The sequence below is a fragment of the Babylonia areolata genome, chromosome 5 (assembly GCF_041734735.1).
Source record: "Babylonia areolata isolate BAREFJ2019XMU chromosome 5, ASM4173473v1, whole genome shotgun sequence".
Classification (NCBI taxonomy): domain Eukaryota; kingdom Metazoa; phylum Mollusca; class Gastropoda; order Neogastropoda; family Buccinidae; genus Babylonia; species Babylonia areolata.
The window spans coordinates 55,819,473-55,845,761 of NC_134880.1; the positions used below are offsets into that span (position 1 = coordinate 55,819,473).

Genomic DNA, 26,289 nt, shown 5'->3' on the forward strand with positions numbered 1-26,289 from the left:
TTCATGAAGTGCAGTTAGCACATGCAATTCATCATCAAATGGAACCCTGAATGCCCAGCATGGCTTCATCTGTGACATCTATGTCATCTTTTCTACGGTTTTGTGTATGAAAATGATGGAATAATGTGTATCTGTGTCAATATGAGGAAGCTGGGATAACTCTCAAGCACTGTGTACCTGGGTTAAATGACAACTCTGTATCCAAGCTGTCAAATGGACACTTCAGTACTGGTATCAAAGCTCAAACATCTCTCGTCTATCAACTTCCAGTGGAGATGAATTCACAAGAGATACCCTGCTTCTGAAATAACCTGATCAATGCAAGGCAGCAGAAAGATCTCTTCATTAGCAAAAAATGTAAAATAATCATGAACTTACACATTAAACAAAAAAATATCTGTAAATGTTTATTCCTGATCAGAATGGACCTGCAAGGCATTATCATGGTCAACTTCATTCGTTAAGAAAACAGACACAATGAATAATTAAAACCCAACCACAAATAACAATAATGATAACAATACAAAAATATGGAAAATAACATTTTCTTAAAACCAAAAGAAAATAAAACCGAAGATTCTCTGTCCCTTCATGATGATTCTGCTTTGTTGGTAAGCTGAGTGTCGCCTATTCAGTTTCCACAGCTGTGTGAGATCTTAGTTCAAGACTGGTGTTGCCAGTACAGTGAAGCAGCTACTGGAATACAATCTGTCAGAGGAAAATATGGATGGGAGAAACAATCTAAGTACTGTTATGGTTATAACCATTTTTGGTAACCATATCACCATCCTTTGTGACCTTACTGCCATCTCTGGTAACCATGTTACCATCTTTGGTGAGGTAACGATACTGCCATCTCTGGTAACCATGTTACCATCTTTGGTGAGGTAACGATACTGCCATCTCTGGTAACTGTATCACCATCCTTGGTTATTGGTAACTTTATCGTCATCTTTGGTAACCATATCGCCATTTTTGATAACTATATCGCCAGTTCTGGTATCCATATTGCCATCTTTAGTAAGGTAACCGTATCGTCATCTCTGGTAACAATATTGCCATCTTTGGTGAGGTAACTATATCACCGTCTCTGGTAACCATAAAATTATTGCCATCTTTGGTGAGGTAACCATACCGCCATCTCCGGTAACCATATTGCCATTTTTGGTGATGTAACCATACCACCATCTCTGGTAACAATATTGCCATCTCTGGTGAGGTAACCATACCACCATCTCTGGCAACAATATTGCCATCCTTGGTGAGGTAACCACACTGCCATCTCTGGTAACAATAGTGCCATCTCTGGTGAGGTAACCATATTGCCATCTCTGGTAACAATAGTGCCATCTCTGGTGAGGTAACCATATTGCCATCTCTGGTAACAATATTGCCATCCTTGGTGAGGTAACCATACCACCATCTCTGGTAACAATATTGCCATCCTTGGTGAGGTAACCATACCACCATCTCTGGCAACAATATTGCCATCTTTAGTAACCGTATCGCAATCTCTGGTAAGGTTTCGATATCGCCATCTTTGGTGACCATATTGCAATCTCTGGTAACCACACTGCCATATTTGGTCAGGTAACCATATTGCCATCTCTAGCTACAATATCACCATCTCTTGGCTTGTCTGCTTTCAGCCTGTCTCCATGTCAATGGGCGACACAAGTCACTTAGAAATCACCACCACACTTGTATCAAAGTGATATCAGTGCAACAGGAGCTTCTACGAAGTGACTTGCCCACAATGCTGGATCTCTTCTGGTAGGTGAGTGCTTTTCATAAGCTGGTTGCTCTCTGGCTTGAAGACAATGGATCTGATGTTGTGGCACAGGGCTGATGTTCTAAAGATGCGGGTAAGCTATACAATAAATATTCATAACAAAAAAAGATACATGTAAAAATACACCACACACACAAACTTTGTGTTCAGAAGATACTGATAAACTGACATTGATATTTTTAATAAAAACGGACACACAATAAAATACACCACATTTTCTGTTCAAAAGATACAGATAAACTATGAAATAAATACTTACAACAAAAACAAATGCACATAATAATACACCACACAAACACATTCTTTTTCTTTTTTTCTAAAGAAAAAAATTTGGACAGATTCTTAAAACTCAAACCATAAAAGCCCACATCGAAACATTCGTATCATCACCATTCTTCCTAACTTCCTTGCCCCAAGACACACAATAAAAACGTGATGCATAGTTAACTATAATAGCACCCTATTTTGCAGATTCCAGACACCTCATTGTGCTTGGACGTAACAAACTGGTGAGTGACAGAGAAACAGGAAGGCAGTGAACACAACAGACATGCTTTAACATCATCACTCCGTCCATTCCATCTGTACGGCAGTGGCTGTTATGTGTATCACAACATCATCAGAAATCCTTGTGCCATCAAATAACAACGATTACATACAAACAATTCCATTGTAAGCGTGTTCAAACATCAACAAAAATCTCATGGATTTCACCCACAAGTCATGCCCAAACCAAGCTGGGATCAGTTCATTTATTGTAACAGGGGCGTATTCTGCTGAAAGTAACTTTTAAGTCATCCAGTGTGAATAACACTGTTAGGATAGTCTTTCACAACTTTTCACAAGATTTTAATTTGTCAGAACAAACAAGTGTTTTGCACCTGTCTTTTCTAGACTTGCACTGAACCATAAACTCTCCCACCTGACATCTGTTACCCCTGTCAGTGTTGTACACATCCTGACAGGTGTTAGACATCACCCACACCACATCTAAACCATCACTGCTGTAAAACAGGTTAACCTCACAGGTGATAGCAACAGACATCACTCACACCACACATCTAAACCATCACTGTTGTAAAACAGGTTAACCTCACAGGTGATAGCAACAGACATCACCCACACCACACATCTAAACCATCACTGTTGTAAAACAACCCTACGCAAAGGTGAGACTGAGGGCTTTAGTTTGAGTCCAACACCATCTCTTACATCTGGGATCTACTGTTACATGTAAAACGTTTACTTCTTTCCAAATCATCAGTCCGATTTCAGACAATAGTCTGAAGAATATCAGTCCCTCATCGCCTCCTCCAAAGCTATACATCACACAAGTCACAGGTGTAGAAGTGAAAACAACAAAGGTAAGGAAAGAGAAGAATGCAGCAGCATGGCCACCTGAATGGTATTCCCAGCAACAGCAGCACAGCCACCTGAATGGTATTCCCACCAACAGCAGCACAGCCACCTGAATGGTATTCCCACCAACAGTAACAGCAGCACAGCCACCTGAATGGTATTCCCACCAACAGCAGCACAGCCACCTGAATGGTATTCCCACCAACAGCAGCAGCAGCACAGCCACCTGAATGGTATTCCCACCAACAGCAGCACAGCCACCTGAATGGTATTCCCAGCAACAGCAGCAGCAGCACAGCCACCTGAATGGTATTCCCACCAACAGTAACAGCAGCACAGCCACCTGAATGGTATTCCCACCAACAGTAACAGCAGCACAGCCACCTGAATGGTATTCCCACCAACAGCAGCACAGCCACCTGAATGGTATTCCCACCAACAGTAACAGCAGCACAGCCACCTGAATGGTATTCCCACCAACAGCAACAGCAGCACAGCCGGTCATCAGACTGCAGACAGGCCAGTACAGGCTTGGGGACATTCTGTCCACCTCAGTGCACACTGTGTTCACCTGACTCTACAGCCATGTACAGGAAGCACTCTTTTATGGCACTGCCAGCATAGTGTGGAGCACCTCTTGCAGCAGTTCCGGCACAACAACACAGCACACAGTTCCCATGTGACCAAACAACATTCCAGATTTTTCCAGACTAGACAGAAAATTTTCCAAGTAAAACACAAAGCCAACCTGAATAATAAAAAACAACAACATTGTCTGCTACATCGCTGCCGAAAGTGATTGGCGGATGTAATTTTTTTACCACCTTTTCTTTATTGTTTTTTGAGTGGATCTAACTTTTTGTTGAACAGTACTGGTCAAGGGTTTTATCAAAATTCCAAGACTTTACCAGAGCCTGAAGAACAGGGCATTTCTTCCCAAGACTTTACCAGAGCCTGAAGAACAGGGCATTTCTTCCCAAGACTTTATCAGAGCCTGAAGAACAGGGCATTTCCTCCCAAGACTTTACCAGAGCCTGAAGAACAGGGCATTTCTTCCCAAGACTTTATCAGAGCCTGAAGAACAGGGCATTTCCTCCCAAGACTTTACCAGAGCCTGAAGAACAGGGCATTTCTTCCCAAGACTTTTCCAGAGCCTGAAGAACAGGGCATTTCTTCCCAAGACTTTTCCAGAACCTGAAGAACAGGGCCTTTCTTCCCAAGACTTTTCCAGCCCCAGAAATGGTTCTCTCATTTTTCAACGACTTTACTGGACTTCCCTGACTCTGGATGAATCCTGAAGGCAGAAACTTAGCCTGCTGAAATCTAAAAGAAGGAAACTCTTCAGCCCACTAACAGTCTACATAGAACATTTGCCAAAATCCAGGAACATCCGCCCGATCAGTGATAAAGAAATCCAGACCCTAGCAATGCCTTAGAAGGATTCAACTCATGCAAGAATGTTCTCAGCTGTTGATTAAAGAAATACTGATTCTGTATCATGCAGCAACAATACTGTTCCAATCTGACAATAGGCAAATGTTAAAAACACATTACATACTCAGGGCAATGACTATTATCTTGAACACTAATATATCTTTTTTTTTGTACTATTATAGTTTCACTTTCAAGGAGGTGTCAAAGTGAGCCAGGCTGATCCATATATACACTACACCACATCTCCTTAAAAAAGAAAAGAGCAGATGCCTGACCTATGCATATACCCAATGCAATGGTCAGGCCTTGAGCGACTACCCTATGTTCAAACTGGACTACTTGTATGAAAAAATCCCTTAAACCAGATAAAAGAATACAATCTAATCATTTATGGACATCTTTCATAATGTCGTACACACTACTGTTCATGAATTATGCATACATATGTACCCACTTCCTACATTTACAATAAAATAGAAACAAGTGAATTAAAATATGTCAAAAATCTGACCAGATTAAAAACAATAATGCTTGTTCTTCTGCTCAAAAATATTTTTCACATAATAAAACACTTCTTCTCTTTAAAAACCTTTAATGTCAAACCAGTTATCATGTAAGTCTATTGTGGACTAAAAAAAAAAACAACCTAAAAAACCACTCACACACATAAAAAAAACCCTCAAAAATAAAAAAGCACATCCTCTAAAAGATGATTGTTTACAGCAAACACACATGAACAGATGAAACAGACAGCTGCTGACTGATCGTGTCCCAATAACGCTGACCCATACATCCAGGCACAGCTACACACAACTATCAACACATTTAAACAGCTGCTGACTGATCGTGTCCCAATAATGCTGACCCATACATCCAGGCACAGCCGCACACAACTATCAACACATTCAAACAGCTGCTGACTGATCGTGTCCCAATAACGCTGACCCATGCATCCAGGCACAGCTGCTCACAACCATCAACACATTCAAACAGCTGCTGACTGATCGTGTCCCAATAACGCTGACCCATACATCCAGGCACAGCTACACACAACTATCAACACATTCAAACAGCTGCTGACTGATCGTGTCCCAATAACGCTGACCCATGCATCCAGGCACAGCTGCTCACAACCATCAACACATTCAAACAGCTGCTGACTGATCGTGTCCCAATAATGCTGACCCATACATCCAGGCACAGCTGCTCACAACCATCAACACATTCAAACAGCTGCTGACTGATCGTGTCCCAATAACGCTGACCCATACATCCAGGCACAGCTGCTCACAACCATCAACACATTCAAACAGCTGCTGGGCAAACACCTCACACCAAACACCGCCCACTTATTTCAAACCTCTTTCCTTTTTCACTCAATACAGTTTCACATGACTGCAGCTGCTTTTGTGTCTTGCTTTCTTCACAACATGAAATAAAACACAAAGGAATCAGCAGCAGTTCAACAGGCTTTGCAAGTATCACTGTAGTCAGGTAGAATAATACGCCTCACAAAAGATGACAAGGATCTGTATTCTTCAGTGCAAAACATGTCCTTCAGTGCAATGTCTCTTCCTGTAGTGTGATTTTAGACAAGCAGCTACAAATGTAAATGCGTATTTTTTTTATACATTTAGCAAATTCTGTCCCTCCTCTGTTTCGCTAGTGTTGGGACTACTGTTGTAGGAGGGGGACTACTGAAAGATACTTTCTCCGCAAAAGTCAAAATATAAATACTAGATTACCTTTCAAAGAACGGAAAAAAAAATCAAAAAAAATCACAAGATCTGCTACCTCTCTTGTGTCCGTGGAATGCTGTAGTTTTATCCTCAAGTGTCCATCCCCACAGTCGCTACAGAAGTACTCACTTTCACACACCGGGCCAGCCTTCACCACAACTCCCATCAGACAAAACACACCTGTTGCACACCAAGCCGTCGCTATTCCACAAAGGCAGTTCCACCACACACCCAGCAGACCACAACTGCCGTCACAGTTCTGTACACAAGTCAGGGTTGTAACTGGAGGACTTCAGGAGCTGCCGCGCCTGCTCCGGAGTCAGACTGTTGCCCATGCTGCGATGCTCCGACCTCAAGGAGCCGACAGCACCCTGGGAGGGACGGGCTGACCTGTGGAAGTTACCTGCCCCTCGTGCTGACGCTTGACTGCTGCCACCTTCCGACTGTAAGCAGAAAAAAAAAAATGCATCACATTACCATTCAAAGCACATCAGTGTCATTCTGAGGGTGAGGACAACTGGATACACAATTTGGTTTTTACCATAAACTATCTCCCTGTTTAACAGCAGCAGAAAAAGAGAATCACCTGAATAATAATAATAGTGGTATTTATATGCGCTGAATCTTGTGCAGAGACAAATCAAAGTGCTTTCGCACCAGTCATTCACATGTATGCATAACTCTAAAACTGTAGAAACTAAAGACAAGGAAGGGCAGGCAAGGGAGGCTGTTTTGGGAAGAGGTGGGTTTTAAGGCCAGACTTGAAAGAGCTGAGAGTGGAGACTTGACGAAGCGAAAGAGGAAGTTCATTCCAATCGCAAGGTCCAGAGACAGAGAAAGAATGGTGACCAACAGTCGAGTGTTTGAATCTAGGTATGCGTAAACAGAGTGGATCTGAAGCCGATCGTAGTGAGCGAGATGGAGTGTAGAGATGAAGGCAGCCACAGAGATAGGAAGGGGCAGTTTTGTGAATGAGCAACATGAAACAGTGAGAGGGTATTGTTTATATTTTCTTGTATGTTTTTTGCATTGGTCTGTATGTACAAAGTTGCAGAATCAGAAACTGTTGGGATTTTTCTGTGCTACCCCACATTACTTTGTCAATTATTTTCTCAGCTTTTCAATACCAAATATCTTACATGTCCCCTCCCACCCACCCACCCCCTGCATCCACACACACATGGAATGGACATGAATCTATACAGACTTGCACTCGTAATGTGAGTGTTTGCAAGATATCTGTTTGGTATTTGTATTTGTATTTCTTTTTATCACAACAGATTTCTCTGTGTGAAATTCGGGCTGCTCTCCCCAGGAAGAGCGTGTCGCTATACTACAGTGCCACCTTTTTTTTCCTGCGTGTAGTTTTATTTGTTTTTCCTATCCAAGTGGATTTTTCTACAGAATTTTGCCAGGAACAACCCTTTGTTGCCGTGGGTTCTTTTACGTGCACTAAGTGCATACTGCACACGGGACCTCATTTTATCATCTCATCTGAATGACTAGCGTCCACACCACCACTCAAGGTCTAGTGGAGGGGGAGAAAATATCGGCAGCTGAGCCGTGACTCGAACCAGCATGCTCAGATTCTCTGGTATCTGGCTTGTGTGCGTGAGCATGCGTGTGTATGTATGTGAGCACAGATATTTGTTGAACGCATGCCAATACTGATTAAAAATTGTGTTGTGTTGTGTTGTGTTGTATTGTATTGTATTGTATTGTGTTCTATTACTTTTTGTAAACAAAAGATTTCTCTGTGTGAAATTGGAGCTACTTTTCCCCGGGCAGCACATCACACTGAAACAACTCCCCTTTTCCCCGGACAGCACATCACATTGAAACACCTCCCCTTTTCCCCGGACAGCACATCACACTGAAACACCTCCCCTTTTCCCCGGAGAGCACATCACATTGAAACACCTCCCCTTTTCCCCGGAGAGCACATCACATTGAAACACCTCCCCTTTTCCCCGGACAGCACATCACATTGAAACACCTCCCCTTTTCCCCGGAGAGCACATCACACTGAAACACCTCCCCTTTTCCCCGGAGAGCACATCACATTGAAACACCTCCCCTTTTCCCCGGAGAGCACATCACGTTGAAACACGTCCCCTTTTCCCCGGACAGCACATCACATTGAAACACCTCACCTTTTCCCTGGAGAGCACATCACACTGAAACAACTCCCCTTTTCTTTCCCCGGAGAGCACATCACATTGAAACACCTCCCCTTTTCCCCGGAGAGCACATCACACTGAAACACCTCCCCTTTTCCCCGGAGAGCACATCACATTGAAACACCTCCCCTTTTCCCCGGAGAGCACATCACACTGAAACACCTCCCCTTTCCCCCGGAGAGCACATCACACTGAAACACCTCCCCTTTTCCCCGGAGAGCACATCACATTGAAACACCTCCCCTTTTCCCCGGACAGCACATCACACTGAAACACCTCCCCTTTTCCCCGGAGAGCACATCACATTGAAACACCTCCCCTTTTCCCCGGAGAGCACATCACATTGAAACACCTCCCCTTTTCCCCGGACAGCACATCACATTGAAACACCTCCCCTTTTCCCCGGAGAGCACATCACACTGAAACACCTCCCCTTTTCCCCGGAGAGCACATCACATTGAAACACCTCCCCTTTTCCCCGGAGAGCACATCACGTTGAAACACGTCCCCTTTTCCCCGGACAGCACATCACATTGAAACACCTCCCCTTTTCCCCGGAGAGCACATCACACTGAAACACCTCCCCTTTTCCCCGGAGAGCACATCATGTTGAAACACCTCCCCTTTTCCCCGGAGAGCACATCACAGTGAAACACCTCCCCTTTCCCCCTTTTTTCTGTCTGCAAGTGTACTTGTTTTTCAATCAAAGTGGATTTTTCTGCAGAATTTAGTCGGGGACAACTATTTTGTTACTGTGGGTTATTTTTTGTGTGCGCTAAGAGCATTAATGTTACACACGACACCTGGCTTTTGTGTGCGCTTAGAGCATGAATGCTACACACGACACCTGGCTTTTGTGTGCGCTAAGAGGATGAATGCTACACACAACACCTCGCTTTAGTGTGCGCTAAGAGCATTAATGCTACACACAACACCTCGCTTTACCATCTCAACCAAATGACTGATGCACACACAAAGCAAGAATTGAGAACCTGGACCAGTACACAGACTTGGATGTAGTAATTAGCACTGTGGTAACCACGGCCTCCCTCCCCAACCCACCTCCCTTAAATTGAAAATCAAAAGCTTTAAACATCTGACAGCATTGCCATCAATGGTTGGTTTTTTTTTCTTTACTCTAACAAAATACAAACATAGAAATAATACACAGCACTAAATCATTACCAAACATTCTTCTCGATAGCAGCCTTTGTGGGTTCTACTGTCTTTCCTCTACCAGTTCTATAAAACTCTCTCTCTAGCAATGAGTACGTAGGCAAGATAGTCTCTAGTGATAAACAGGAAGATAGTCTGTAGTGATAAACAGATACCAAAGTCTCCATCAAGAAGAAAGATAAGTAAGGCTTTATCTAGTAATAAGCACATGCACAAGTATCCGTCTAATAAATAAGGAATTGAGTACCTGTCTAGTTTTTTAGTAGATGTGTAGTTTTCATCCAGTAGACAAATAAGCAAGTCTCTGTTTACTAATAAGTAAATACCCAAGTCCCTGTCTAGTACCTTTATATAGTAGAAAGTCAATCTCTGTCAAGTGAATACGCAAGGTTTTATTTAGTCAAGCCACAGCAACAAAAGGGCTGTCCTATGCCAGAATTCTGGAGATACAATCTGCTCTGATAGATAGTCAAATATACATGCTGTCAAGGACTGAATCAGTGCACTGGGTTATGCTGCTGGTCAGGCATCTGCCTAGGAGATATGGTGTAGTGTACATGGATCTGTCAAAACATGGTGACCACGTCCTTGATAAACTCAAACTAGTCAAAACTTAGATAAACAAGTCTCAATCTGGTACATAGGTTAGTCTCTTGTCTAGTGATAAGTAGATTAAAACGTCTCTATCTCAGGGGGTGTGCAAAATACAAAAATCCCTTGCCACAAATGAATGACATAACTTCTGTGAAGAGATCTTGTCAGTGTTTATGTATACTCTTTGAAGAAAATACTATCATATAGTGTTTTTAAAAAAAAAAAAAAAAAAAAAAAAATATATATATATATATATATATATATCTCATAAATAGGTAAATAGGTAAGTCTCTATCTAGTTATAATGAGATGTGTAAGTCTCCATCTAGAAGACAGGTAACAAGTCTTTATCTAGTAATAAGCAGACAACCAAGTCTCCCTCCCCCGATAGGTGATAATTCTCTATCTGATTAATGGGTGAAGCCAACAGGTAAAGAATGAAGCTCACATGCTCCCTGGCATGGACAGACAGACGGCCCTGGGAGTATCTGGGGTCCACATTCTGGCGAGGGGGCGTGCTGGAGACCGACTGCTTGGACGGTGTTCCCTGGTATCTGGGAGGTGTACCCGGGTACTGGGGTGGTGGCCCCTGATGCCTGGGTGGTGTCCCTTGTGACCTTGGTGGGGTGCCATGTGTTCTGGAGTTGTGCGGTTGGGGGGAGGGGTGTCTGTACTGGTGGGTGGAGTTCTGGTATGGTGCGGCCTGTTGGTATCTGAACAAGGTGAACAGTACGTGTTTTAACCCCTTGGGTTAAGAACCTTGATCGAAAGGAATAGCGTGGTATGTTATTTTGAAGTGCAAGAACTACTTCTTGCTTACTTTTAAAAGCTGTAATCTATTTTGCCAACAACAACAAAAAGCAGTCCCAAGAAGAAGTTGTCCAACTAAAGAAATGTGACCAACATCCTGACCTGTATCTTCAATCATATCTCAGGCAACAGCCCTTCACAGACAAGCTGATTCATCGCTATCAGTCAAAGGGTTAAATCATCAAAAACAAACAAAATCCACTATACACAATAAAAACAACAACAAATAGCCAACAATACTCACAGTGGTACAGCACTTAGTGTCATGTGCTGAGAACTGAATTCAAATTATTCAAGACGTATGTCAACAGTGTGGGACTGTGGTGAATGTGCAATATGTAGGAAGAATAATGTGCAATATGTAGGAGGAATAATGTGCAATATGTAGGAGGAATAATGTGCAATATGCAGGATGAATGTACAATGGAATATGTCTCATGCTAACGTCCATATTCTAAATATATTTCTGTTTAATAATTACGATGTAATAATTAATTGCAATGTTTTTAAAAGCGAATATGTGAAATGCTTTTATTTGAGAACATATGTTTATTACTCTTGTTTAATCAAGTAATCCGTGTGTGTGGGGTGGGTGGGGGTGGGGGTGTGGGGGGTGTGGGGGGTGTGGGTGCGGGTGTGTGCTGATTGTCTGGTTGCGGTTTTCTGCAATTTATCTTTATTCTTATCTTATCTGTCTGTTATAATCAATGTGCAGTATAGTAGGTTATGTTTATAATTATATTCAAATAATGTTTCTTAATTCTTTCTGTTTTTACAGTAAGAATACTAGTTATTTCCTGCAGTGTGTGGATGTATGCATGAAACGGTGTATGTGATATTTTTTACATTTGTATCTTTGTAATATTCGTAAAAAGCTGTTGTTGACTTTTACAGTTATGGTCCCCATGTTGTTTACTTGTCTATGTTGTGATAATGCACCTGACCAAATTTCTCCAGTTGGAGATAATAAAGTTATTCTTATCTTATCTTATCTTATTCATGCCTTGCTGACTGCTGCAGAGAGTGCAGTGTGGCAGGCTGGGATCACACAGACCACAGGTATCCACTCTACTACAGATCAGTTTGTGAAAGTGTTGTTCAGACACCCTGACCAGGCTGGCATCACACAGACCACAGGTATCCACTCTACTACAGATCAGTTTGTGAAAGTGTTGTTCAAACACCCTGACCAGGCTGGCATCACACAGACCACAGGTATCCACTCTACTACAGATCAGTTTGTGAAAGTGTTGTTCAGACACCCTGACCAGGCTGGCATCACACAGACCACAGGTATCCACTCTACTACAGATCAGTTTGTGAAAGTGTTGTTCAAACACCCTGACCAGGCTGGGATCACACAGACCACAGGTATCCACTCTACTACAGATCGGTTTGTGAAAGTGTTGTTCAGACACCCTGACCAGGCTGGGATCACACAGACCACAGGTATCCACTCTACTACAGATCAGTTTGTGAAAGTGTTGTTCAAACACCCTGACCAGGCTGGCATCACACAGACCACAGGTATCCACTCTACTACAGATCAGTTTGTGAAAGTGTTGTTCAGACACCCTGACCAGGCTGGGATCACACAGACCACAGGTATCCACTCTACTACAGATCAGTTTGTGAAAGTGTTGTTCAAACACCCTGACCAGGCTGGCATCACACAGACCACAGGTATCCACTCTACTACAGATCAGTTTGTGAAAGTGTTGTTCAGACACCCTGACCAGGCTGGGATCACACAGACCACAGGTATCCACTCTACTACAGATCAGTTTGTGAAAGTGTTGTTCAGACACCCTGACCAGGCTGGCATCACACAGACCACAGGTATCCACTCTACTACAGATCAGTTTGTGAAAGTGTTGTTCAAACACCCTGACCAGGCTGGGATCACACAGACCACAGGTATCCACTCTACTACAGATCAGTTTGTGAAAGTGTTGTTCAAACACCCTGACCAGGCTGGCATCACACAGACCACAGGTATCCACTCTATGGTGGTGGTGGTGGTGTGTCCATCGAGATCGATGATGACCATCGTTGTCATCCAGATGGGGGATGGGGGATGGGGGGAGGGTGGTGGTGGGGTGGGGGGAAGGATGCTCATGAATCTATCTGTGAGTGCGCAGATGGCTGAATAGTCCAATCTGCGCACGAAATGTTCGCTGACAGTTGGGGCAGACAAAGACAGGCATGTCATTGTCAGGGAGCTTGTTTGCCCGTGACTTTCTGGCCTGCCTCTTCTCAACAGCTGCAGCAGTCCTGTTGGCCTCGCACAACCTGGCGCCTTTGTGCACAGCAGCGCGCCATTTGTCACGGTCCACTGCAGATTCCTCCCAGGAGTCAGGGTTGATATCAAACGCTTTCAGAGAGACTTTCAGAGTATCTCTGAAGCGCTTCTTCTGACCTCCATGTGATCTCTTCCCTTGTTGCAGCTCGCCATAGAAGAGCCTTTTGGGCAGCCGATGGTCTGGCATGCGCGCCACGTGTCCAGCCCAGCGAAGCTGGGACTGCATCAGGATGGTGAAGATGCTGGGAAGGGTGGCTTTTGCGAGCACCTCTGTGTCTGGGGTCTTGTCTTGCCACTTGATGTTCAGTAGCTTCCTTAGGCATGTTGTGTGGAAGTGGTTCAGCTTCTTGGCATGTCGTTGGTACACTGTCCAAGTTTCGCAGGCGTACAGTAGTGTGGGGAGAACTACTGCTCTGTAGACCTTTAGCTTGGTCTCAAGACTAATGCCTCTTCTGTTCCAGACATTTGCATTGAGTCTACCAAAAGTTGCGCTTGCTCTTGCAATCCTGACGTTCACTTCATCGTCGATGGTCGCATTTCGTGACAGTGTGCTGCCAAGGTATGTGAACCGCTCCACCGCACTGAGTCTCTGACCGTTGACTGTGATGTTGGGCTCAACGTAGGGTTTCCCTGGGGCTGGCTGATGGAGAACTTCAGTTTTCCTCGTGCTGATGGTAAGGCCGAAGTTCCTGCTGGCAGTGGCAAACTTGTCGACGCTGAGTTGCATGTCAGCTTCAGATCCAGCGTTGAGGGCACAATCATCAGCAAACAAAAAGTCTCTGATGATGTCTGTCATGACCTTCGTTTTTGCTTGAAGCCTTCTGAGGTTAAACAGCTTGCCATCTGTTCGGTACTTTAGGCCGATTCCAACATCGCCATCTCTGAAGGCATCAGTAAGCATTGCAGAGAACATGAGGCTGAACAGCGTTGGAGCCAGGACGCAGCCTTGCTTGACACCATTTGTGACAGCAAAAGGAGCAGATGTTTCACCACTGTCCTGGACTCGAGCCTGCATGCCTTCATGGAATTGGCTGACCAAGGAAATAAATTTCCGAGGGCATCCGTACTTGGCCATGATCTTCCACAGTCCCTCTCTACTCACGGTGTCGAAGGCCTTAGTGAGGTCGACATAGGTGGAGAACAGATCAGCATTTTGCTCCTGACATTTCTCTTGCAGCTGCCTTGCAGCAAACACCATGTCAGTGGTTCCGCGCTCTTTCCGGAATCCACATTGGCTCTCAGGCAAATGACCTTGGTCAAGGTGTGCTGTGAGGCGGTTAAGTAGGATCCTGGCAAGTATCTTGCCTGCGATGGAGAGCAAGGAAATGCCCCGATGGTTATCACAGGCTTGCCGGTTCCCCTTTCGCTTGTACAAGTGAATGATAGATGCATCTTTGAAATCCTGGGGGATCGTCTCTTCTTTCCACATGAGTGAGTACAGCTGATGAAGCTTCTCAGTCAGCACAGTGCCTCCATCCTTGTAGACCTCTGCTGGTATGGAGTCTGAGCCAGGTGCTTTGCCACTGGATAGCAGACGGATTGCTTTCTGGGTCTCAAGAAGTGTTGGCGGATCGTCCAGTGCTTCGTTGGTGGGGACTTGTGGGAGACGGTCTATGGCTTCATCATTTATGGAGGAAGGGCGATTTAAGACACTGTTGAAGTGCTCAGCCCACCGTTCGAGAATGTTCTCCTTCTCGGTGATCAAGGTATTCCCATCTGCACTGAGGAGGGGGGATGATCCTGAGGATGTGGGGCCGTAGACTTCTTTTAAGGCATCATAGAACCTCTTCATATCGTGCCTGTCAGCATATCCCTGGATCTCATCAGCTTTGTCACTCAGCCACTTATCCTGCATCTGGCGTAACTTTTGCTGTACAGTCCTGCGGATGGCATTGTATGCATCCTTTTTTGATGTGGACTTTGGGTTGCTCAGGTGGGCTTGATGCAGACGGCGTTTCTCATCCAGAAGCTGCTTGATTTCATCACAGTTTTCATCAAACCAGTCTTTGTGCTTTCTGGTCATGGGTCCCAGGGTCTCTGAAGCTGTACTATAGATCAGCTCACGCAGGGTCCTCCAGTCAGACTCCACATTCTGGTTGTCCAGAGAGGCGGATTCCAGACGATCTTCCAGCAGCTCCACAAAGGACTGTTTGATGGTGTTGCTTTTCAGCTTAGCGATGTTGAGCCGTTTTGGAGCCTTCTGGCCTTGGGGGCGTCTCTTGGGTTGGATTCGAATATTCAGCTTCGAGACTACAAGGCGATGGTCTGTCCAGCACTCGGCGCCGCACATGGTCTTTGTTACACGTACGTCTTGCCTATCCCTTTTCCTGACGATGACATAATCGATGAGATGCCAATGCTTTGAGCGAGGGTGCATCCATGACGTCCTGTTACGGGTAGGGAGGCAGAAAACTGTGTTGGTTATCAGCAGTTCGTGCTCTGCACAGGTCTGAAGCAAAAGCAATCCATTTGGGTTGCAGTGGCCCACACCGTGCTTTCCAATCACTCCATCCCAGGAGATGTAGTCAGAGCCAACTCTAGCATTGAAGTCCCCAAGAATGATGAGCTTGTCTGCTTTAGGGATGGCAGCAATGACAGAGTGAAGGTCCTCGTAGAACTTCGCCTTCACTTCATCCGGGTTGGTCATGGTTGGGGCGTAGGCACTGACAATGGTGAGGTGCTTCTGGCCAGATGCCAGTGGGAGTTTCATGGTCATAAGCCTATCGTTGACTCCCTTTGGGATTCCAGCTAGCTTGCTGACAAGTGCTGTTTTTACTGCAAAACCAACGCCAGCCTCACGTCGCTCTTTGCTTCCTCGTCCACTCCAGAAGAAGGTGTAACCAGATCCCCGTTCACAGAGCTCGCCTTCGCCTGCAAGCCGAGTCTCACTCAAGGCTGCGATGTCGATGTTGTATCTGGCGAGTTCGGATGCAACTAGTGCTGTTCTCCTTTGGGGTCTGTCTGCGTTATCTCTGTCCAGGAGAGTCCTTATGTTCCAAGCACCAATGGTGAGAGGAACGATCCTTGTTTTTTTCTTTTCTTTCTTGTTGTTTCGACCGCTGATGTAGGGTCCCCGCCAGCCGCGGTATGCTGGCCAGGGTGATATGGAGCAGGCAATTTTTAGGGCACCTTTTCTAGCCCCTTCCTCATGCCAGGGAGGTGAGCAGTGCATTCCTAAAGAGGGCTGCTCAGACGCTCAGACGGCTGCCGAGCTCCATCGCTGCTCCTGTCGACGAAGAACGACCCTATGGCCTGAGCCGCCTGCGTGCAGGTCTGCGGCTGCGACTGCCAGTGTACCCACACCTGTCGTTTCGTCGCTCGCCTGTCGCCACAGGACTTGGGGGTGATGAAATGATGAAGGATGAAAGGTCATTTTGGATGACTGATGACTTGCGCGATGAGTTTGTTTAAAGTGAAGAGGAGTTGCGCAACGTCGACCTCACTCTCTCGTCCGGGTCCACCAATTTCCAGTGGCAAGACTAAGTCGAGACGACTGGAGGATGAGCACGGATGCAGTGGATGACCAAGATATCCTTTCGGTGTCTCATCTTGCTCTCTGCACTCCACAGTGCGTTGCTGTAACCGCCTTCCTCTCCGTTGAACCGGTAGGTTTCTTCCGCAGATTCTGCCGGATCCAGACTTCGCATACATGGGTAGACACACCCCGGGGGCCAACTGCGTGTGGCATGTACACAGCACAGTGGAGCTAGATGGCCGTCGGTGGCTCTCCTGAGCCGACGCCCTTTTATGGATCTCCATAAGGGTGTCTAGCCACCCGCCTCACCAGTCCCAGAAGGGAGCGGTGGAAGTGCCGGTTTAGTCGTCGGCAACCCGACCCTGAACAGGTTGTACTGGATTACAGGTTACCAGTAGCAGATCTAATGACCTGACCTGACACACTTTCACAAACCGATCTACTACAGATCGGTTTGTGAAAGTGTTGTTCAGACACCCTGACCAGGCTGGGATCACACAGACCACAGGTATCCACTCTACTACAGATCAGTTTGTGAAAGTGTTGTTCAAACACCCTGACCAGGCTGGCATCACACAGACCACAGGTATCCACTCTACTACAGATCAGTTTGTGAAAGTGTTGTTCAGACACCCTGACCAGGCTGGGATCACACAGACCACAGGTATCCACTCTACTACAGATCAGTTTGTGAAAGTGTTGTTCAAACACCCTGACCAGGCTGGCATCACACAGACCACAGGTATCCACTCTACTACAGATCAGTTTGTGAAAGTGTTGTTCAAACACCCTGACCAGGCTGGCATCACACAGACCACAGGTATCCACTCTACTACAGATCAGTTTGTGAAAGTGTTGTTCAGACACCCTGACCAGGCTGGCATCACACAGACCACAGGTATCCACTCTACTACAGATCAGTTTGTGAAAGTGTTGTTCAAACACCCTGACCAGGCTGGGATCACACAGACCACAGGTATCCACTCTACTACAGATCAGTTTGTGAAAGTGTTGTTCAAACACCCTGACCAGGCTGGGATCACACAGACCACAGGTATCCACTCTACTACAGATCGGTTTGTGAAAGTGTTGTTCAGACACCCTGACCAGGCTGGCATCACACAGACCACAGGTATCCACTCTACTACAGATCAGTTTGTGAAAGTGTTGTTCAAACACCCTGACCAGGCTGGGATCACACAGACCACAGGTATCCACTCTACTACAGATCGGTTTGTGAAAGTGTTGTTCAGACACCCTGACCAGGCTGGCATCACACAGACCACAGGTATCCACTCTACTACAGATCAGTTTGTGAAAGTGTTGTTCAAACACCCTGACCAGGCTGGCATCACACAGACCACAGGTATCCACTCTACTACAGATCAGTTTGTGAAAGTGTTGTTCAGACACCCTGACCAGGCTGGGATCACACAGACCACAGGTATCCACTCTACTACAGATCAGTTTGTGAAAGTGTTGTTCAAACACCCTGACCAGGCTGGCATCACACAGACCACAGGTATCCACTCTACTACAGATCAGTTTGTGAAAGTGTTGTTCAAACACCCTGACCAGGCTGGGATCACACAGACCACAGGTATCCACTCTACTACAGATCAGTTTGTGAAAGTGTTGTTCAGACACCCTGACCAGGCTGGCATCACACAGACCACAGGTATCCACTCTACTACAGATCAGTTTGTGAAAGTGTTGTTCAAACACCCTGACCAGGCTGGCATCACACAGACCACAGGTATCCACTCTACTACAGATCAGTTTGTGAAAGTGTTGTTCAAACACCCTGACCAGGCTGGGATCACACAGACCACAGGTATCCACTCTACTACAGATCGGTTTGTGAAAGTGTTGTTCAGACACCCTGACCAGGCTGGCATCACACAGACCACAGGTATCCACTCTACTACAGATCAGTTTGTGAAAGTGTTGTTCAGACACCCTGACCAGGCTGGCATCACACAGACCACAGGTATCCACTCTACTACAGATCAGTTTGTGAAAGTGTTGTTCAGACACCCTGACCAGGCTGGCATCACACAGACCACAGGTATCCACTCTACTACAGATCAGTTTGTGAAAGTGTTGTTCAGACACCCTGACCAGGCTGGCATCACACAGACCACAGGTATCCACTCTACTACAGATCAGTTTGTGAAAGTGTTGTTCAAACACCCTGACCAACACTGCTAGGCAGGCAGAGACAGACAGTTGCCAGCTGAATGAACAAACAAGAATGCAAAACAGTATTTCTGTTAAAAGGTCAGATATTTGTGTATATCTAGTTATGTATCAATAGTTTATATATATATATATACATTCATACATACATGCATGCATGTGTACATTAATACATATATATATGTTTCAGTGTCAAAGAGGCATCAAAAGTTGTGCAAAGCTACACGACACCTGCTTAAGAAAATGTACCTCATCCATATGTCCTACTGATAATACTTGTTATTGGGCTTTTTTGGTTTTTGTTTTAGGTTTGACGGGTGCAACAGCCGAGTGGTTAAAGCACTGGACTTTCAATCTGAGGGTTCCGGGTTTGAATCACTGTGGGTAAAGGGTGGAGATTTTTATGATCTCCCAGGTCAACATATGTGCAGACCTGCTAATGCCTGAAGACTCTTCGTGTGTATATGCAAGCAGAAGATCAAATGCGCACGTTAAAGATCCTGTAATCCATGTCAGTGTTCGGTGGATTATGGAAACAAGAACACACCCAGCTTACACACCCCTGAAAGCAGAGTATAGCTGCCTACATGGCGGGGTAAAAGCGGTCATACACGTAAAAGTCCACTCGTATACATACGAGTGAACGTGGGAGTTGCAGCTCACGAACACAGAAGTAGTAGTAGTTTAGGTTTGTTTTTTGTTTGGGGTTATCTATTTTTTTTCATTTCACTTGTGTATCAGATTGTTATATTTTTTTTACATGATTGTCTTCTGATCATTGATATTACACAGTAATCAAGGAAGGGTGTACAGGTTATTCATATATGAATTCATTTCACTTGTGCCTTATATAGTTACACTTTCCTCACCTAAAATTTCTTCTTTTACCTGATGACTGGTGTGGGCAAGATGATAAGAGGACGGTGTAGTTTATTTGATGCTTGTTTCTGTGTCACTTACTCATCTGCTGATGAGCATTTTAGTGAGCTGTAAGAAAAGTTTGTTTTAACTGTTTAAAGCAGACAATAAATTGATTCGAAATGAACAGAATTGAACTGAATTTTCTGGCCGTTTGGAAGCAGACAGTTGCAGAAAGGCAGAGCCAGCCACTCACCCTGTCTGCCGTTGGTAATCGTAGTGCTGCTGTGGCGTCTCTTCTGGGTAAGGGGACCTTGGGTGGCGAGGTCGCACGTCACGAAACGACGATCTGGACCTGTCACCTTCACCTTGGTACCTCGTCACCTGACCTTCCTCTGAACCATACGACTTTGACCTGTCTTGCTCCTCCCGCACTCTGTACTCTTCATACTGGTGCAATGCTGACCTTGGCCTTTCGTCCTGCTGCTGTCCGTATGACCTGGGCCTCTGACCCTGGTCGTGGTGGCTGTTGGAGAGTGGCGAAGAATAACTAGGTGCGTAGTTGTACGACTGAGTGCTGGCATATGACGACACAGGTGGGGGGTGAAGGTGCTGATGGTGGTGGTGGTGGTGATGGTACGACTGGGGGGGTGACGTGACACTGCTGTAGCTGGTGTTGCCTGGGCGACGATCCTCGTACAAGGGCGCCCCCTGGGAGGTGTGCGGTGGACCCGCATAGTGCGACTGCTGTGAGGAATCCTCTCTGAAAGTCACATCACACACTGGGGTGACCGGTGTTAACAGGGCAAGCCACAGTGCACAGGTGTGTTGCCAATGAAATTTGATATATCTGCCATATATATCTGTGTGTGTGTGTGTGTGTGTGTGTGTGTGTGTGTGTGTGCATGTGCGAGTGTGTGTGACTGCATGCATTTTATAGGTGCATGCTAAAATCAAAAAGAACAATGTTTCACTATTATGATAACCATTGATACATAGAACAGTATTTCACTATCATGATAACCATTGATAAATAGAACAGTATTTCATTATCATGATAACCATTGATAAATAGAACAGTATTTCATTATCATGATAACCATTGATAAACAGAACAGTATTTCACTATCATGATAACCATTGATAAATAGAACAGTATTTCACTATCATGATAACCATTGATAAACACAACAATGTTTCACTATCATGATAACCACTGATAAATAGAACAGTATTTCACTATCATGATAACCATTGATAAATAGAACAGTATTTCACTACCATGATAACCATTGATAAATAGAACAGTATTTCACTATCATGATAACCATTGATAAATAGAACAGTATTTCACTATCATGGTAACCATTCACAAACACAACAACGTTTCACTATCATGGTAACCATTCACAAACACAACAATGTTTCACTATCATGGTAACCATTCACAAACACAACAATGTTTCACTATCATGGTAACCATTCACAAACACAACAACGTTTCACTATCATGGTAACCACTGATAAATAGAACAGTATTTCACTATCATGATAACCATTGATAAATAGAACAGTATTTCACTATCATGATAACCATTCACAAACACAACAACGTTTCACTATCATGGTAACCATTCACAAACAACAATGTTTCACTAGCAAGATGAACAAGCTTTCACCATACCAGTAACCATTTACCAACAGAACAAATGTTTCACAATTATGGTAACCATTCACGAAGAGAACAAAGTTTTACTGTCAGTAAAAAAAAAAAAGCAAAATACAACTCTACCTGTATTGGTATCCAGACTTCACCCATCCTTCACCTCTCTGACCTGACCTTGACCCCTCTCTCCATGAATCGACCACCGGGTGTGGGTGTAAACGCTCATACTCAGCCTCTGCTCGAACCCCACCGTTATAACCGAAGTCATCTTGCTCTCGCCAGTATCGGCTGCTGTACCTTGGTGGGTCAGCCTGCGTTGTCACCTCGGTTCGATCCTGAGGCCGATCTCTTCTCCGCTGAGAGTGAGTATTGATGTCACTGTCGTAAGCGCTCTGTGTGGGCAAGCATGGCAGTATTATTCTTTCTGAATGACAGCTTTCCCATTGTGCATTCCGCAGCTGGTGATTCTATTGTAGTTTGCTTTATTTATTTATTCATTTTTTTAACACAGCACATGCAACCGTTACCCCTTGCTTGCTTTGGCAATGTGCTGGTAAAAGATGTACGAGACATGCACATTACTGATTACAGAAACTAAAAGAAAAAAAAGAAGCCATGCATGGTAACTTTCCTGAGCACGATTAGCATTTACTACTTTTCTATGGAAATGAAAAGCTGGTACAAAACAGATCTGTGTGTCAAACAATTGTCTACAATTATGTGCTTATACATGCATGACACACTGACATGCAAGTGTTTGCACGTGCTCTATCGAACACATACAATAACAAAAACATGCATGAACATGCACACACACACACATGTAAACACATGTGCATGCATATCCTCAATAGCACTGAAACAAATGTACATGGTCATAGTGACTCTAATGAGTTTAATATCTGATAATGTGCTTATGATTATTTCATTATATACCAATGATCAGTTAGTAAGGATTTTTTCCTCAAGATCTGCTCATCATCCACAGATACTGGATCATGAAATACACATAGAACACAAACTTTAACCTATTTTTTTTTTATTCTTTATTCAAAAATGGGGGTGAGGAGGGGGGGGGGGGGGAGCAAAACAGACCAACATTCTAAACAAAGCTATGAAAACCTATAGAGGGAATTCAGGTTAAACTTCTACTTACTTTACCATATCATGCAAGACTAAATAAAATGTTTGTTTTAAGTTGCACTTTGGAGTATCCACTTTCTAAGAATTTGATGGTTAGTTTGGGAAAAATCAATATTTCACACGCACACATACAAAACTAGCAGGAAAAATAAAGCAAAGGTGAAAAAAAAAAAAAAAAAGATGGAAAGAAAAGAAAAGGAAGCAGAAAATGAAACCAATGGGGAAAATAGTGATGAATGCAGGATCAGTGAGTATTTCCTCTTCACTTCAACAACATATATAGTCTTCTAAACATAAAAAACCCATCAAAATCGAGCCAAAACTTGCTGAGATTTTGCTTCAAACATGCATCAAGGCAGTCGCTATTTGCAACGAAGTGTATGCAAACGAGTGGCTGGACTGCTGATAATGCAAATACCCCTAAAGCGCGGATATATCCATGGTTGAAAGTGAAAGCCTTAAGGAGCCTGGTGTCCTGGGAAGGCTGAATCAGAACAGGCACCAGTCAACATCACTGAAATGACTCCGCAGCACTGCAGGGTCTCCTCTGTTGTGTGGTCTCTTGTTGACCTAACAATGACAGCTGTCTGTGGGCTGCAGTGCAGGTGCTGTGAACCCAGGTGTGCCTGTGCGGGGCGTATTCAGAGTAACAGAGTGAGCACAATGCCACTGAAACAGCAAGAATGAGGGGATTCAAAAACACAAACCCCCTAACTGATGCCACTGTGCTATAAACACCTTATTTCGTTAAATATACTTACCACATCAACGCGATGCAACCTTGGCCTACCGGTTTGCTCTTTTGACCAAGGATAGGTGCTATACAAGTATCCATATGACATCATATCATGTCTAATATCATCCAATGCTAATACGTTAAGCATGACACTGGATCAAACAAAACATGTCAGAGAAAACAAAACAAACAAAAAACCAGAAAATGCTGCAAGTCAACCATACGCTTGTTGCAAAAAAACACAAAAAAAACAAACAAAAAAACAAAAAAAAAACCCAACCCATGAAGAGGATTTCTCACTGACCCTGCGCACAGAAGGAGAAGAAGAGAGGAGTGGGACAGCATACTTGCGAGCGAGGGTGAGCATGGTGGACAGTGTCACGATGAGGGGTGCGGTCAGAGCGAGAGGAAGAAGCGGAGGCAACAGGGCGCTGCGGGGAGCACTCCAAGTCTGAGGGACCACGGTCTACACGCTTTGGGGGGGACCTGCAGGTCTGCACTGGTGCCGGCTTCTCACTGGGCGATCTGCCATACTGGGGGGCTGTCCAACTACCCTTGGGTGACCTCACATCCGACAGCCTCACATAATTGTCTGAAGGTGACCTCGAAATCTGGGTCACATGGTTCACATGAGATGACCTTGAATCACTGTCATGCTGTTTTTCTGAATTAAGAGCACCAAATCGTCCCTGAGGCGATCTCACCAGGTGGGAAGACTGTGAAGGCTGATATGACAGTTCAGACGGAATGTTTGAGTTCGGGGCTTTGATGCTGTGCCCGGCTTTCATGCGATTATCGGCATCAGAGTCATAAGGAGGAGGGCTGGAAAGATGTGAGTGTGGGCGGACAGAGACACTGGGGGCTGAGTCATTGTCAGTGGGGGAAGTGTGAGACTGAGGCTGATGGTATGAGAGAGGTCGTCGTGACACTCTGGAATGACCAACCTGAGGAGGAAGTCAATGGTTTAGCAACTGTCATGACGACTCAATAGACACTTCTGACCCAATCCAACAAAACATAATCACCACCTTACTGCAGTCAGTAACAAGGGAGGGGGGGAGAGGGGGGACAGACAAGGCAGCTTGTCAGGAGTTCAACAGGAGCATTATAATTACAAAGTGGGTTACAGCAAAAAAACAAAAAAAAACAAAAACAAAAAAAACAAAAAAACATTACAATGTTTATTACTGTCATTTTAAAAAGTTATTTGTTAATTACAAAAAAAAATATTAGTGACCCAAAAAGAAAAAAAACAACCATATAAGCCAAACCCCCACTTTTTCACTAACAGACTGAGCAGAGCATGCATTGCATATCCAATACATGTTTCACTAGCAGAAACATTCTTGGAAGCATTCCTCATACACTTAAAATACTAATGGTGGAAATGGTAAATCTTCTGGACAACAAAAGTTATCTTTCCTCATTATCATACACATTATCAGAGTAAGCTAAAACCACCATCACATTGTTCTATCTTATCCACCATCACATTGTTCTATCTTAACCACCATCACATTGTTCTATCTTAACCACCATCACATTGTTCTATCTTATCTAAAAATGTTTTCAGCCTGTTCTGAATGGTGGTCAGAATAAAAACCTTGCATTTACTTACAAATTTTCAACAGAATGTTAATAAGCATCTCTAAAATCTTAAAATTGCCGCATTAGTATTCTACTTTTAAATAAAGACTTCTTTTTTTTAACACAGACAGGGAAAATGATTCTTGACTTACAAATAAATACAGTAACTGGAGACAGATGTTCTTTCTTCTGACAACAAATTTTCTATGAAACCGTTTCAACATTCTTTATTCCATTCTTTTCCAACCCAAATTGTATGACAATTATACTGCAAATACTGAATTTTGTAGGGAATGCAAGAGACATTTCTACTGGCATGAGCACCTTCACACAGGCTAAAAGAAAAACTGAGGCAGGCTGCATTTGATAGAATGATACATGAGATGACAGTTTTTTCATGTCACTAACTACAAAACTCCTCTAGCAATACACATGAGATCTGAACACATGTACCTCAGTATAATGCTCTGCGCCATCTAATCTAAAAGGCAACACCATCTGTGATCAAGAAACTTCCATTCATCTAAAAAAAAACAAACATCAGTCTTGATTCTTTATATTCGTTCATTTCTGTGTTTTGAGCTAAAATGTGCTTGCACCTGCATGCATACACAAATACACATCCTTTTACAACCACACACGTGCTTGCACAAACATGCTCATGCACACACACACGCACGCACGCACACACACAAAGGCATAAAGTGAACGTTTAGGATAAATCAGGACAATCAACTTGGCAAAGAAAACACTGGTGGTTGTGAGACAAAGAGACAGGCACAAATTCTTTCTCTGTTCCCTACTCATTGTCAGTCAATAAAATGCAAATGATTTGTTTTTTTCTCACTGATAATTTCCTCCATAACTTTTAACATGGGTTAGCAAATGCTTTACAGACTAACCACACCCCATAGGACAATGTCCTCATTGCATGTACTTGAGTCTGAGAGACAGAAAAGTGACAGAGAGCGAGTGACAGAGAGAGTGAGTGTATAGATATGTGTGTAAGTGCAAAGAGTGAGCGAGGGAGAGTAAAAGAGAGAAAGAGAGTGTGTGTGCAGGCACATGTGTGTCGGTGCTTGTACATGAACCTGTGTACATGTGCATGTATGCCTGAGAGTGTGTCATAATGTGAATGTCACCAAAGTGTGCTATCAGAAATGAGATTCCATCCACAGTTCCATCCACACATCTAGTAGGAGCTACCTGAATATTATACCATGGCCTCCAACAAAACAT

General features: G+C 44.2%; 1 protein-coding gene across 5 annotated transcripts in view; it reads right to left on the reverse strand.

Annotated features, from left to right (window-relative positions):
- Positions 1-19: 19 nt before the first annotated feature.
- LOC143282194 (band 4.1-like protein 4) overlaps positions 20-26,289 on the reverse strand; it is a 76,302-nt gene continuing 50,032 nt past the window's right edge. For 2 of the 5 annotated variants that reach the window (XM_076587779.1, XM_076587778.1), the window contains 5 exons: positions 23,811-24,407; positions 21,711-21,976; positions 20,175-20,681; positions 10,723-10,987; positions 20-6,767 (listed from right to left, as the gene is read on the reverse strand). In XM_076587779.1, coding sequence (XP_076443894.1) covers positions 6,576-6,767; positions 10,723-10,987; positions 20,175-20,681; positions 21,711-21,976; positions 23,811-24,407 — 1,827 coding nt within the window. In that variant the 3' untranslated portion in view covers positions 20-6,575. The remainder of the gene's footprint in view (positions 6,768-10,722; positions 10,988-20,174; positions 20,682-21,710; positions 21,977-23,810; positions 24,408-26,289) is intronic. The other 3 variants (XR_013055219.1, XR_013055220.1, XM_076587780.1) reach the window with 3 other exon arrangements.